This window comes from Pinus tabuliformis, chromosome 9, assembly GCF_031772625.1.
Source record: "Pinus tabuliformis cultivar Carrire ecotype Pingquan chromosome 9, CPIR1, whole genome shotgun sequence".
Classification (NCBI taxonomy): Eukaryota; Viridiplantae; Streptophyta; class Pinopsida; order Pinales; family Pinaceae; genus Pinus; species Pinus tabuliformis.
In genome coordinates, this window is record NC_142307.1 from 1,739,140,028 (window position 1) to 1,739,154,135 (window position 14,108).

A 14,108-nucleotide genomic window follows, 5' to 3' on the forward strand; every position below is an offset into this window, starting at 1 on the left:
GCTGAATCATTATGATAGCAATCACCAATGTTAATGTTGCTGCAAAAGGGGTGGGGAGAGGAATACAATGGAGTAAGAGATCATGGAAATGTTGAATTTCAACAAGAAAATGAAATTTTGCATATAGGTAGATCAAAGTTGAGTCTTCTTTGATTTTGACTTTCATATATTATTATTATTATCCAATTTTAAGGTCATGACCAAGCCAGACACCAAATTGGTATATGAGACCTCCTTGTTTGTGGGGACAAGGGACCCACCTCCACTAACTCTACGAAGGCATACATACTCTATGCCCCTTTGATTTTGAACCTGTAACCTTTTAGGAAGAAACACATACTCTTAACCATTAAGCCCTATATAAAATTTTGAACACAAATTATTGAATATGCAAATGAAGTCATTAACATTTGAAATAGAGGGTTGCGAAAAAATTAATAAAAAAATAAAAAAACAAAATTGAAAAAACCACAAGAGAATAACTATATAGCTAAGATGAAATCCAACGAGCACTATCACAGCTCCACATGTCTCCATGTTGCTCAATTTTCTTTTTTTGGTTAAATTTTAAATTTTTATTTCAAGAGATGAAGCATACACACTCAAAAGAAATTGAAATCCCCACAACTCTAAAGAAATTGAAAAGCCTAGAAAATACCCCATCTCCTCTAACGAACTGTTCTAAAGTCACGACAACAATAATTTTATGACAAAGTGGGAAGCAAAGTGGGTAGACAAAGCTAGTGGAATCAATGATGAGGGCAAAAACAATAAAAAATTGAAATCTCAATCATAAAAGGGGTTTACCCAATAAACATTCAAACCCACCCAAAAATCAATCCCTCATGGTCGTTCAAACAAAATGATTTCAACGTCAACCGACGGCAATTATTAGACAGAAGCACGCAAGTATTACTTCTGTCAATTTCCTCGGCCGGCATTGCATTCATTCATGGCCGCTGCGGCTTGCTCTGAAGGCGAGCGCAGAGTTCGAATTAAAAGACTTCAGAAAAGAGAAGCAGCAGCATATCCGTCAATAGCCGGAAGGACAGAGCGTCGAAGCAGTAGCAATAACAGCTCATCCACCAAGGTTCGAAACGCGCCCCTTGCAGTAGATCCTGAAGGCGTCTGGTGCTGCGCTCCATTCCCTTCTCCCATTTCTGTCAACACAAATAACATCAAATCCCTTCATCGTCGCTCTTCACAGAATTCGAAGCCAAAGCAGAAGCCGAAGCCGAAGGCAAATCCTCCACCTGTGCAGCCCCCGGAGTCGAACCTGGGACCTCCTCAAGATGAAAGTAGGCCGACAAGAATGGATTCCGAGGGGCCGCCGTTGAGAATTACGGTGCCCTCAAAGATGCAAACCGAAGAGCAGACCAAGATCAAGATGACCAGAAATGGCAATAACGACAATAATAACATTTGTTGTTATAAATTCAACGACCCAGAGACCAGCGATGCGAGGGTGTCGCTGTCGACATCATCGTCATGCTCGTTGAATTTGAATCTTCATACGCAGATTCTCATTAATTGCAGCAATTTGTTCGCGGCCAAGCTTTCTGATCAACAGAAACACAATAATTCTCTTCCTTATTCAATCGAAATTGTGGACTGCGTTGATGTGGAGATGTATGTTGAGACTCTGCGTCTCATGTACTCGTACTGCTGCAGCGGCGGGGATTTGAATTTGAAGCGGAGGTTGATGGGAGAAAGTGTTTACAGAGTCCTGCGGATTTTGCAGGTACGCCCTTCAAACCCCATTCCCAGATTTAATTTCTAATAAGTTAATTGTTTAGTGCTAGCAGATGATCAGAGTAGTATGTGATTAGTATATAGCTAAATATGCTTATAGTCTGTTGATTAAGATCAATTTAGAGATTAGAAATAAAATAAATTTTATTTACAAATTTTTAGTACGATGTGTAAGTGTTATTTTATCATCAAAATTGAAATTTTGTTCGGTTAAAATAAAAATTAAAAATAACTACATAAAATATCTAAATAATATCCCCTGTTAAAAAAAATATTTACAATGAAAAAATTGATTTTTTTTTGGTTTATCTGTATTTAAAATAATCTAAAATGATCTAAAAAATAATAAAAATAATAAAATAAATATTAGATCTGTATTTAAGATAATCTAAAATAAACTAATAAAATAAATATTAGATCTGTATTTAAAATAATCTAAAATGATTTAAAAAAATGATAAAACTAATAAAATAATGTATAATATATGACCTATTTTATTTACATCTTTATCTTTTTAAAGTTAGCTGTGCTGCAGAAACATAAATCTTTATTTTGTTAAGTTAGCTGTTCTGTAGAAACATAGGAGCTAATCTGCACTTATTTAACCTTTGCCTCAACCATGTCCAGAGAAATACTTAGACAGCATAGACAATAATCCATAATACTGATCAGATCAGTCTAAGATTATAGAAATTTTAGTAACAAAATTTGAGCTAATCTTCACTTTTAGTAACAAGATTTTAGTTAATTTTCACTGATTTAACCTTTAACCATGTTGAGAGTACTTGAACAGAATAGATTTATTCCAAATAAATTTAAGAGTATAAATTACAGTGGCCAGATTTGAATCTGAATAAAAATAAAAATACGGGAATAGGTAAAGGAGTTTATTTGTTTATTAATTTAAAAATATTTATTTATTAAAAAATATATTTTATTATATATATATATATATATATATATATATATATATTTTAAAAAATATTTTTTTAAAGTTGGAGAAGAATTTTTATTTTTATTTTTTAAAATGAAAAATCATTTATTTTTTTAAAGTAGATAATTTATTTTTAATTTGAATAAAATTAAAATTTTGTTGTTGTAGTAGTAAATTTAGTGTTTTTGATTTGTATTCATAAATTTATTTTTTATTTATAATATACTTTTTATAATATTTTATTATTAAAATAATTTTCATTAAATATATTACTAAAAGATATTTAAAAATTCATAATATATATTATACAACATAATGATTTTTTATATTATTAAATTTAATAAAAATTAAAAATAAATTAACTTTTTTATCCATAATAAATTAAGTAAAGTCTTTCCATAGAAATCATATAAGAGAAATTTCTGGCAGCTAACCAATAAGTGTGATTCATTATCAAGATAAACTAATTTCTTTGTAATAATATTAATAATAATAAAATAAGTCAACAACTCAATCTTACTTCAATCTTACTTCTACATGACGATAAACCGTATTTTTTTTTGTCAAGTAAGAGTGGAACCTTCAATTAACCTAACAAAGATTACATATGGTATACATCTTTACAAGTGTAAAGCCCAAAAAGACAGATCCGTCGATGATCAACAAACAACAGGGTTGACAGAACCCAAAACCTTCCACATATAACACAAAAAGCCCCCTGGGCAATAAACCTAAGTGTTCAGAACGCTGATCTCACTGTAGTTCTTCTCCTTCAATTCTTGTCGCTCTACCTCCCCAATTCTTATCCTCTCATCTCCACCGTTTATCTAACCTTCAATCAGATGGGTTATAAATTCTTTGATCAATGGTGATCCATCGTCGCTCTTATCTTTAATCGGACAGTTGAAAATCGCTCCAATCAACTAATTTGCATGGTGATCCTGCATTGTAGATCAACACCCCCTTAATTTGACGGTCCTTGAGTTAACACTTCAGAAACTTGCACAATACTTACCTGCTTTATGGATCCGATAAAGATTAAACGCTTGATCTATAAAGAATTCGGGTCCGCTCTCCAGCTTAACCTCCGATCATGTCGGAACCCGATATCCATTCAATGTCGAAGACCATCAGATCCTATGGCTTGCGACCCTTCAACTAGCACACTGTTTATCACCTCCTCAACCCTTGTAGTTGACTATGACGTGAGCATTGACTGCAGGATCGACAGTTAGGATTTATTGCAGCACTTCGATCCGGCCCCAGTACTTCTGCTCTGTCCTACTCTTGCTAGTCTACCTGCTGCCCATTATTCATGATCTGGAAGTACTCCATGTCTTTGGCCGCCTGTCGATGACAATCTTCCCTCAGTTTACCAGAGGGTATAGACTCCCAGTCGTACCAGATATAGTTTTCCTTGCATATCACGCCTTCATTCGCAAGACGATCAGCTAACATATTGGCTTTTCTTCGTACATGAACAAAACTGACGGTTCTCGGGGTTCGCAAGTGGGAATGAATACACTGAAAGACCTGCAAGAGCCTGCAAGAACGGTTCTAGGTGCCGTTCCATTACACATTCTTTTGGCCACATTAATGACCACCTCCGAGTCAGCTTCAATGATGGCATTGTGTAAATTTAACTCATTCAGGATTTCCAGGCACTATTATAAGGCCATGAGCTCCGCTATGTTATTAGTGGTAGTTCCCAAATGACTGTGGAAAATATCCTTTATGCTCCCCTACTCATCTCTTATAACTCCTCCAAATCCAGCCATCCCTGGGTTGCCCTTAGAGGCCCTGTCTATATTGATTTTCAAAAAACCATGAGGGGGAGGCTACCAGATATCTTTACCAGTAGTTGTTTTGCTCACACCCTTAACAGTGCCTAGGGGAACCAGAGAATGTAGACCCAACTGCCTCAGTATGTGTGCCTCCTGGGCCGTAGGGGGGTTCTCAGAAATTTTCCACATTAGGGCTCCTACTATATCTTTGATCTGTCGTAGAAATTGGACAATGATATTCTAGGTCGATCCTGTTTTGTTCTCGAAAATCCTACCGTTGTGTTCTTTCCAAACATCCCAGATAATAAAGCCCGGAACTAGAGTCCAAGCTTTGTTGATGATTTCATTACTTGAGAAGTCTTTCCTTCAATTCTTTAGCGTGTTGGTAATGTTGATTCTGTCTCTGTCAGTTTGCCTGAAGACTGATCCCACCCAATCCCACAAGGTAGAGGTGAAGGGGTAGAGGTTTAGTAAATGCTCCATCATTTCTTCCTGTAAACCACATAGATGACATTTGGATGAGCCAACAAATCCCCTTTATAGAAGTGTTGACACCTAATCCTCATGATTGGGTGAATATAGGTAAATAGATAAATAAGTAATATGAACAGTCATCGAGAGATGAACTGAACAGTCTCTCCCTCGTGTATATAATGAAGACCTACCTGATGGAATAAGACACACGAATCATTTTTGCCTTATGGAGTTACTGCCTGGCCTGACATGGTATCAGAGCCAACTCATTTTTTAGCTTTTATGTCCTTTGTAACTCCCTATTTTGCTCCTCTACTCTCCATTCAAAAGCACTGTCCATATTGCCATTTTCCCTGTCTAATGTCTGTCCCAATTGCTATTAGTGTAGCCTGAATGACCTACTCCACACAGTAGCCTAAACCATTATCAACACGAAATGACCTGCTCCATTTGTTCAATGGATGAATTGATCATCCCATTCTTTCTCTTTTTTGACGGCAGCGACTGATCTTCCATAAACTTGACATTCTTCTCCACCATTTCTCAGCCATAAGTACCATGATCTTATTCTTGTGACCTTCCATCTCATCTCATCTTCAATTTTCAGAAACTGCCTGCGAATTTAATTTAAGCACACCTGCGTGCTTCATTGTGTGGTAGTGCTTCTCAAGTGGTGTTGTTGCGGAAACGTGGGATAGAATACAAGCTTAGGTGGTGGTCTGTTATGTATTTGCATGGATTGTATGAACGCTTGTCTGAACTTAAACCTGTCACTTGAACCAAGAGGAACCCATGCATTGATATATCTCCTGGTGCATGGTGCATTGAGAGTGTTGTTGTGAGTGTCATGCGGGTGAACCCACGACCTATTACATACAAGCACTCCGACTTGCCAATACACTACACCGGCGAATCTTGGGACCACACCTTTGACAACGCAGTGTTTTACTGTTAGCGTCGGGGTCTCGAGCTCCTACGTGGAGGCACCATGGTGCACTAGCCGGCAGTGTCAACTGCGCCTTACAATCCACGCTCACCGCCCCTTGGTGATTGTGAGAAGACTTGTCCGTTGTTACTGCGTTTTTGATTGTGAGAAGATGCAAACGTACCTTTGTTGGAGCGCTGTCCAGTTGAATGCCCTATACAGTTTTGTGTATTTACGTTGTCCAATTCAGAGCACTGTTCAATTGAATGCATTGTACAGTTTTGTATATTTACAGAGTTTTGTGTATTGACACTATATTTTTCTTTCCCATTAAGAGTAAAATTTTGCAGTAGAAGTTTTTTTGTTACAGTATGCATTCAATCATATCCATGGTAGGAATAGTTCTCATTGGCAAGGAGAACTATCTTGAATGGACCCAGATGATAAAACACACCCTCATTTTCAATGAGTTGTGGAAGGAGTATGTGCTGGAGATGGAGACAATGAACTTGTACAACCTACCTCAGACAAAGAGCTCATCATTTGGGAAAAAAAGAACAACAAAGCTTATGCATTAATCACAACATCTGTAAATTAAGAGGTGAGTCACCATATTTCGTCATATTCAACTGCCTTTGAAGCCTTACAAAAGCTGAAAGAACTCTATGACTCACATTCTGCACTTGAAGTTGTTCAACTCATGATTAAACTCTTCACTCTTGAATTGCAAAATAATGATCCTCTTGCTCTTGCATCTGAAGTAAAGTCTATAATGCATGATATCAAATCCACTAAGGTCGAATTGGATATTCCTCTTATCGCTTTTCTCAAGGCACTTTATCCTACTTACTCCAATTATCTTGAATCATTGCAAGCAAATGGAAATCTTGAAGATATCACCTTTGACTCTCTTGTGAAAAATTTTGCTGAAAGAGAGAAAGCTTTTGGAAAGAAGACAACCCCTGAATCTTCTGAAGAGGCTGTGTGCCTTGCTCATAAAGAAAAGCATCATGCTCAAGATTCTACAAGAGGAAGGGGTGGTCGAAGAGGAAGAGGAAGATATTTCAGAGGCAGGGGGCAGACATTCTCAAGGAGAAAAGACAGATTTGCACTGCATTCACTGCAAAATAAATGGATCACATGATGCCTCTACATGCAAACTACCATGGGAAAAAATTAAGCAGAAAAGAAATCAACAGAAAGGTAAAACTGATGATACAAACAAAGGTAAAGCACCTGAATCTGCTCACTATGTTGTGGCACAATGTAACATTAGAATAAATGAAGATTTGTTTAATGCTTCACTTGCTTCTTGGAAAAATGATTGGTTGCTTGATTTAGGAGCAACCTGCCACATGACTCATAGAAAAGATTTTTTTGAAGATTTCACTGACAATGTTGATGGAGCAGTATACTTTGCAGACCAATCAAAAATCAAGCCATCAGGGCATGACACAATCAGGCTTAAACAGCCTGGTCTTCCAAACTTTCTTCTGCATCATGTTCTGTATCTCCCACAACTCAAGAGAAACTTGCTTTCCTTGGTCCACATCCGCTAGCAAGGTCACTCCATTCATATGTTTGATGGCAAGCTTGAGGTAAGAAAAGCATCTGACCACTCACTTGTCATGAGGGGAATAGAAGAAGAAAGGCTTCTCAAGCTGCAAGGAACCTCTGCTCGTGCACAACATTTCTCATACAATTCTTATCATGAAGTAGGTACACTTCCATCAAGTTTATTATCGCATCCTAGATTTGGACATTTGAACTATGACAGTCTCCACTTGTTGAAGAAAAATGGTGTCGCTGGTTTGCCTACAATTCCTAGGAAACTTAAGCAATGTGATGCTTGCATTCTAGGAAAGCATAACAAACAGTCTTTTCATGATTCACATTCAAGAGCACATAGAAAACTTGAACTCATTCATTCAGATTTATGTGGTCCAATGCCTGTTCCTTCTGCAAATGGAAATAAATATATCATGATATTTATTGATGATTACACCAGAATGTGTTGGGTTTATTTATTGAAGAACAAATCTGATGCTTTTCAAACATTCAAGAATTTTCATAAATGGATTGAAAATGATGCACAATCTCATATTGGGTCTATGCGCACTGATAATGGAAAAGAATACACATCAAATGAATTTGAAAACTATCTTCGCCAACATGGGATCAAACATCAAACAACTGTGCCTTATAATCCCCAACAAAATGGTGTAGCTAAAAGAATGAATAGGACAATATTAAATATGGTACGATCCATGCTCTTCTTAAAAAATGTAAAGATAATGTTTTGGGCTGATGGTGTTCTATTTGCTGCATATATAAAGAATAGATGTCCATCTAATGCTATAAGAAACAAGACTCCATATGAAATGTGGTATGGACATGTTCCTTCGGTAAAGCATCTCAGGGTCTTTGGTTCCACCTGTTATGCCTTGATACCAAAGGTACATAGAAACAAACTTGGTGCTCGAAGTAGTAAGTGTATCTTTCTGGGGTGTTCAAACACCTCCAAAGCATACCGCCTCTAAGATGAAGTAAATAAAAAGTTTGTTGTATCTAGAGATGTAATTTTTCTTGAATCATCCAAAACTAACAATGTTGTTGAATGGCAACTTGATCGCTTGGATAGATTCGCAAAAGCAAAATCATTTCAAGAATTTGATAATCAGATTTCACATCTTGACGGGGGGATTCCTATACTAGATCAACATGTGGAATCTTCTTTTGAAGAACACTCTCCCCTGCATGAAACTCCAACAACGGATGATGCTTTCAGTGATGTGATTGATAGAATTGCGAGACTCAATCTTGATTCAGTCCCAACTCAATCAACGGAGCAGCCTGGACCATTTGAGAAAGGTCCCCAAAAGTGGCTGACAAAGACACTTGAAAGTGTTCATCCTGATGAGGTTGGAAAGACAAGAATTAGAAATTCAAACCGGCAAAATGGAGGTGATGTGGATGACTCTAATTCACCTGTTGATATGGATGTTTCTTATGATTGTGAATTGAACTTGTCTATAGATTTTGAACCAACTTCCTTCAAAGAAGCTACTTCTCATGATGAATGGAAAGAAGCTATGCAAAAGGAGTATGATGCCCTCATAAAGAACGACACTTGGAAGTTGGTTGATCCTCCATTAGGAACCAAACCAATTGGCTGCAAGTGGGTCTACAAGAACAAGTATAAAGCTGATGGCTCACTTGACAAGCACAAAGCTAGGTTTGTGGCAAAAGGTTTTGCACAGAAGTAAGGGGTCGATTATGAGGAGACTTTTGCCCCCACAACAAAATGCGCTACCATCCGGAGACTCTTTGCACTAGCAGCTCAGAACGGTTGGAAAGTCCGTCAAATGGATGTAAAAACTACTTTCTTAAATGGAGATCTAAAAGAGAATATTTTTATGTCTCAGCTTGAAGGATTTGCTGTGTAAGGACATGAACATAAAGTATGCAAACTTGTGAAGTCCTTGTATGGCCTCAAACAAGCACCGCGAGCCTGGTATGAAAAATTAACTGAGCATCTTCTGAAACTCAATTTCAAACATTATGATCTTGATGATGCAACTTTATTTGTCAAGAAAGTTTGCAAAACAATTGTATATCTTGTGGTATATGTAGATGATCTTTTGATGACAGGGAACAATGAAAGCTACATTGCATCCATAAAGAAGGAATTGGGGAAAAGTTTTGAAATGACTGATTTGGGCTATGTTCATTACTATCTTGGCATTGAAGTAACCCAACATCCAAAGTCCATATTTCTTTCTCAAAAGAAATACATCGGAGATCTGTCGAATAGGTTTGGCATGACAGAATGCAATCCTCTTACTACTCCAATGGAACAAAACTTAAAGCTCACATCTATTGAAGGAAAATAATTTAAGGATGCAACAAAGTATAGACAGCTTGTAGGAAGTCTCAACTACCTAACTACTACCAGACTAGACATTTCATTTGCTGTTGGAATCCTCTCCAGGTTTATGCAAAAGCCTTGTGAGGGACATTGGTCTATTGCAAAAAGAGTTCTAAGGTACTTGAAGGGAACTCAAGACTTTGGAATCAAGTATACATAGGTGGATGACTTCAGCTTGATTGGATACTCTGATTCAGACTTTGATGGAGACAAAGAAACTGGGGTATCTACTTCAGGATATGCTATGAGTCTTGGATCAGGAGCTGTCTCCTAGAGATCACACAAACAATCAGTTCCAGCAGATTCCACAACAGAAGCAGAATACATGGCAGCAGCTGAAGCAAAAAAAGAAATTGTGTGGCTCAGGAAAATTCTTGAAGATTTGCAGGTAAAACAAGTACAATCAACTCCACTCATGATTGACAATACCTCTACAATAAATTTGGCCAAGAACCCAAAGTTCCATGATCGAACGAAGCACATCAATACTAAATATCATCTAATTCGACATCATGTTGAGGCCAAAACAATCCATCTCCGTCATTGTTCCACAAATGAGCAAATTGCAGACATCTTCACCAAAGCGCTTGGAAGAGAAAAGCTTGAACGATTCAGAATGATGCTTGGACTCACCAACATCCCTTTAGATTAAGGGGGGAATGTTGACACCTAATCCTCATGATTGGGTGAATATATGTAAATAGATAAATAAGTAATATGAACAGTCATCGGGAGATGAACTGAACAGTCTCTCCCTCATGTATATAATGAATACCTACGTGATGGAATAAGACACACGAATCATTTTTGCCTTATGGAGTTACTGCCTGGCCTGACAAGAAGATTCTCCCATGTGAGAATTTTCTTTTGGTGAACCAACCACATAAACAACTTGACTTTCATCCATTGCAAGTTCCTCTAAAGGTCATTCCAAACCTGGTCAGGGTTTGGATAATCAAAACCTAGAACCTTGTGTCTGGCTTCTTTGAGGATAAAGGTGTCTTCGGTGTTTCTACCCCATCTCAGTTGGTTAGATGAGGAAGAAATTAAAATCTTCCTCTTCTCCAAGTCAAGAGCAAGGGAATCTGCCTGCGCTTTCAAAGGACTCTCTTCATTGTAACCAATATTCTTCCACAGTCTCCATTTACCATTGTCCCTTACCTAATCCCAGAAATCACTTACCATGAGTAAACCTTCGCTGTTAGTGTCATTTTTGAGAGCGATTAGTTCTTCTCTAAACACATTTGGTTCCTGCTACTAGTTATCCTCCCAAAACTATGCTAGGTTCCCAACTCTGATCTCTTAGAAACTATGCTGTTGGACAATGGCTCTACTCTCCCAGGCAAGGTTCCAAATGGGGGAACCCTTGATGAGCCCTGACATTCTAATATGATCCCCCTCCTGCCAATTATTTGCATATTTCTGCTTCCAAAGATTGGCCCAAGGGGTTGCTGATTCCTTGAGCCACCTCCACCAAAGTTTGGCTCCTGATACTCTGCTGAGGATTTCAGGGTCATGAAGCCCCAAACCACCATGGTCCTTAGGCTTGTAGAGCTTGTACCAAGCTACCAAAGCCAACTTCTTTTTCTCTTCCCCTTTTCCCCAAAGAAAATCTCGTTGAATACTCCTGATTTGTTGTATAACTCCATTGGGATCAAGAAGAGCTGAAAACATGAAAATGGGTATAGCCTGCAGGACAACCTTTGTAAGTACAAGACGCCCCGCCAGATTCAAAGACCCGCAGGTCCATTTCCTGACTTTATCCTAAAGTTTATTAGTTACCGGCTCCCACACTCCCTTACTCAGAGGTTTGTCAGTAAGAGGCATGCCAAGGTACTTGGAAGGTAACTGAGCCCTTTGAAACCCAAGCATTCTGGTGAGGTTCCTCTGAATAGCAATGTCAGTATTGAAAAAAAAACCTTTGGTTTATCAAGGCTTACCTTTGTACCAACAACCAATACAAAGTCATTCAAGATTTGTTTGAAAGCTTTGGCTTCCTTGACCGTAGGAATGCCCTGTAGCATTGTATCATCTACAAATTGTTGATGAGTAGAGGCAGCTGTAGCCGAGGTAAGTTCCAGACCCTGGATTGGATTATTCCTTCAACATTTGCCATTTTGATCGCTCTGCCTAGTCCTTCCATCATGAGAACAAAGAGGAAGGAGGAGAGCGGATCCCCTTGTCTGAGGCCCCTAGAGGGTATAAAGGTTCTAGAAGGAGAGCCATTAAGTAGAATGGAGAAACTAGTCATGGAGCAAAGGGCCATAACCCATCTTATCCAGTTGTGGTCAAAGCCATAAGCTCTTAGCACTTCCCTAATGTACACCCAACTTAGCTTATCATAAGCTTTCGCAAGGTCCAATTCCATGATCATACCAGCTTGCTTATTGCTCTTAAGAGAGTGTACTACCTCGTGAGCTTGTATGATGTTGTTGAGAATCTGTCTTCCTTCCACAAAACCAGTTTGCTCCTCTGAAACGAGAGCAAGAAGAAGAGGATTGAGTCTGTTAGCAATCACTTTGGAAATAATTTTGTACACCACATTACATAAGGTGATGGGTCTGAATCTGTCCAGTGTCATAGCTTTTTCCTGCTTTGGAATCAAAGCTATGAAAGAGGTATTAAGAGATTTCAAAAACAGTTTTGGATCTCCTAGAGTCTTCCACAACCTCAAGGATATCTTGTTTGACTGTTTTCCAGCAAGCTTTGAAGAAATCCACATTGAACCCATCCGGGCCAGGGGCTTTCCCATTTTTCATCTCATTGATAACTTCACTGACCTCCTCTTTAGACACTGGTCTGTTAAGATTGTGGTTGTCTTCCCTGGTTACAAGCTTAGGAATGAACTTTGTGAATTTGTTAATGAACCGAGATCTGTCAACGAGAGGCTCCTCTACTATGCTAAGGAAGTGTTGAACTAGGATAGATTCTATATCTTTGTGAGAGATGAGCTCTTTCCCTTGAGAGTCTTTAAGTTTAGAAATTTTGTTGTGAGATCTGTGATCCAAGGTTGATCTATGAAAAAACTTCGTGTTTCTTTCTCCTTCTCTAATCCATTGCACCCTCGATTTCTGTCTCCAGAAAATCTCCTCTTGCATGCACCGATCTTCCCATTCGTTCTGAAGAGAGTCAGCCTGAATTTTCCATTCCTCGGTAAAACCCTCTGTGATGATGATCTGATTAATCTCCTGGAGTTTCTGCTCAATTCTTTTTTGGCTTTAAAAATATTTCCAAACTCTTGTTTGTTCCAATCTTTAAGCCTAGATTTGATGTGTTTGAGTCTCTGCTGCAGCATGAACATTTTAGTGCCTTGAACGGGCCTATCTTTCGTCCACCATTTGTCAATATTGTTGGTGAAATCAGGGTGAGAGAGCCAGATATTTTCAAACCTAAAAGGTCTGTTCCTCGGTGTACCCATAAAAGTGGCTTCCAGCTAGACAGGCCAGTGGTCCGAGCCTCCAAAGGGAAGGATTAAAGCTGACATATCAAGGCTTGTGATAAGGAGGTCCTCTGAGATTATGAATCTGTCTAATTTAGAGGCGACTTGAGAAGCCCCTCCCCTCTTATTATTCCAAGTAAAAATTCCATTTACTGTTTCTGTGTCCACTAGCCCCATGTTATTCATGAAGTTCTGGAAAGTAAGGGAATTCATGCCTAGTTTTCTGGTCTCGCCTTTTTTCTCTATAAGAGATTTGATCATGTTGAAATCCCCTGCCAGAATCCAAGGTATATCAAGATATCTCTCCCTCAGTTCCTCAAGGGAGGTGAGAAGCTTTAGTTTGTCTTCTAGTTTTTGAGGACCATAGACGTTAGTGGTCATGTAGATCTCCTTATTCCCCAAAGGTTGAATAACCATTGATAGATAATTCCTAGAAGCTTCAACATCCAAGATTCCAAGTTTTTGAGGATCCTATAGAGTGAGGATCCCACCCACCGAGTTATTCGCTTTAACCTTTAGATACTCATACTTGATTAACCATTTGTTGTGTATCTCTATGATCTTGTCCATCGAACATTTTGTTTCCTGAATAAAAACCATATCTGATTTTTCTTCCTTTATTCTACTACTAAGGTTTCTTTGTTTCCTTTTACTTCCCAGGCCCCTAATGTTTCAGGTTGTAAGCTTCATTAAGATAGGTTTGTAAAGGAGTAACTGGTAAGATCCCTTATCTTACCTAAGTTAATCATAAGTTTCCCACATTCGGACAACAACTCATTCTGTTTTTTCCTTCCTCTTTTCCTACCGGGTTTTTGGAAGAAAGCATCGATGTATCCTCCATCGTTTTCAGTTCCCTATTCTCCTGGCTGCCA

The 14,108-nt window shown here is 38.3% G+C and overlaps 1 protein-coding gene across 1 annotated transcript in view; it reads left to right on the forward strand.

The window, feature by feature from the left end:
- Positions 1-845: 845 nt before the first annotated feature.
- LOC149155658 (BTB/POZ domain-containing protein At3g50780-like) overlaps positions 846-14,108 on the forward strand; it is a 45,691-nt gene continuing 32,428 nt past the window's right edge. The window contains exon 1 of the mRNA XM_089445869.1: positions 846-1,741. Coding sequence (XP_089301995.1) covers positions 953-1,741 — 789 coding nt within the window. The 5' untranslated portion in view covers positions 846-952. The remainder of the gene's footprint in view (positions 1,742-14,108) is intronic.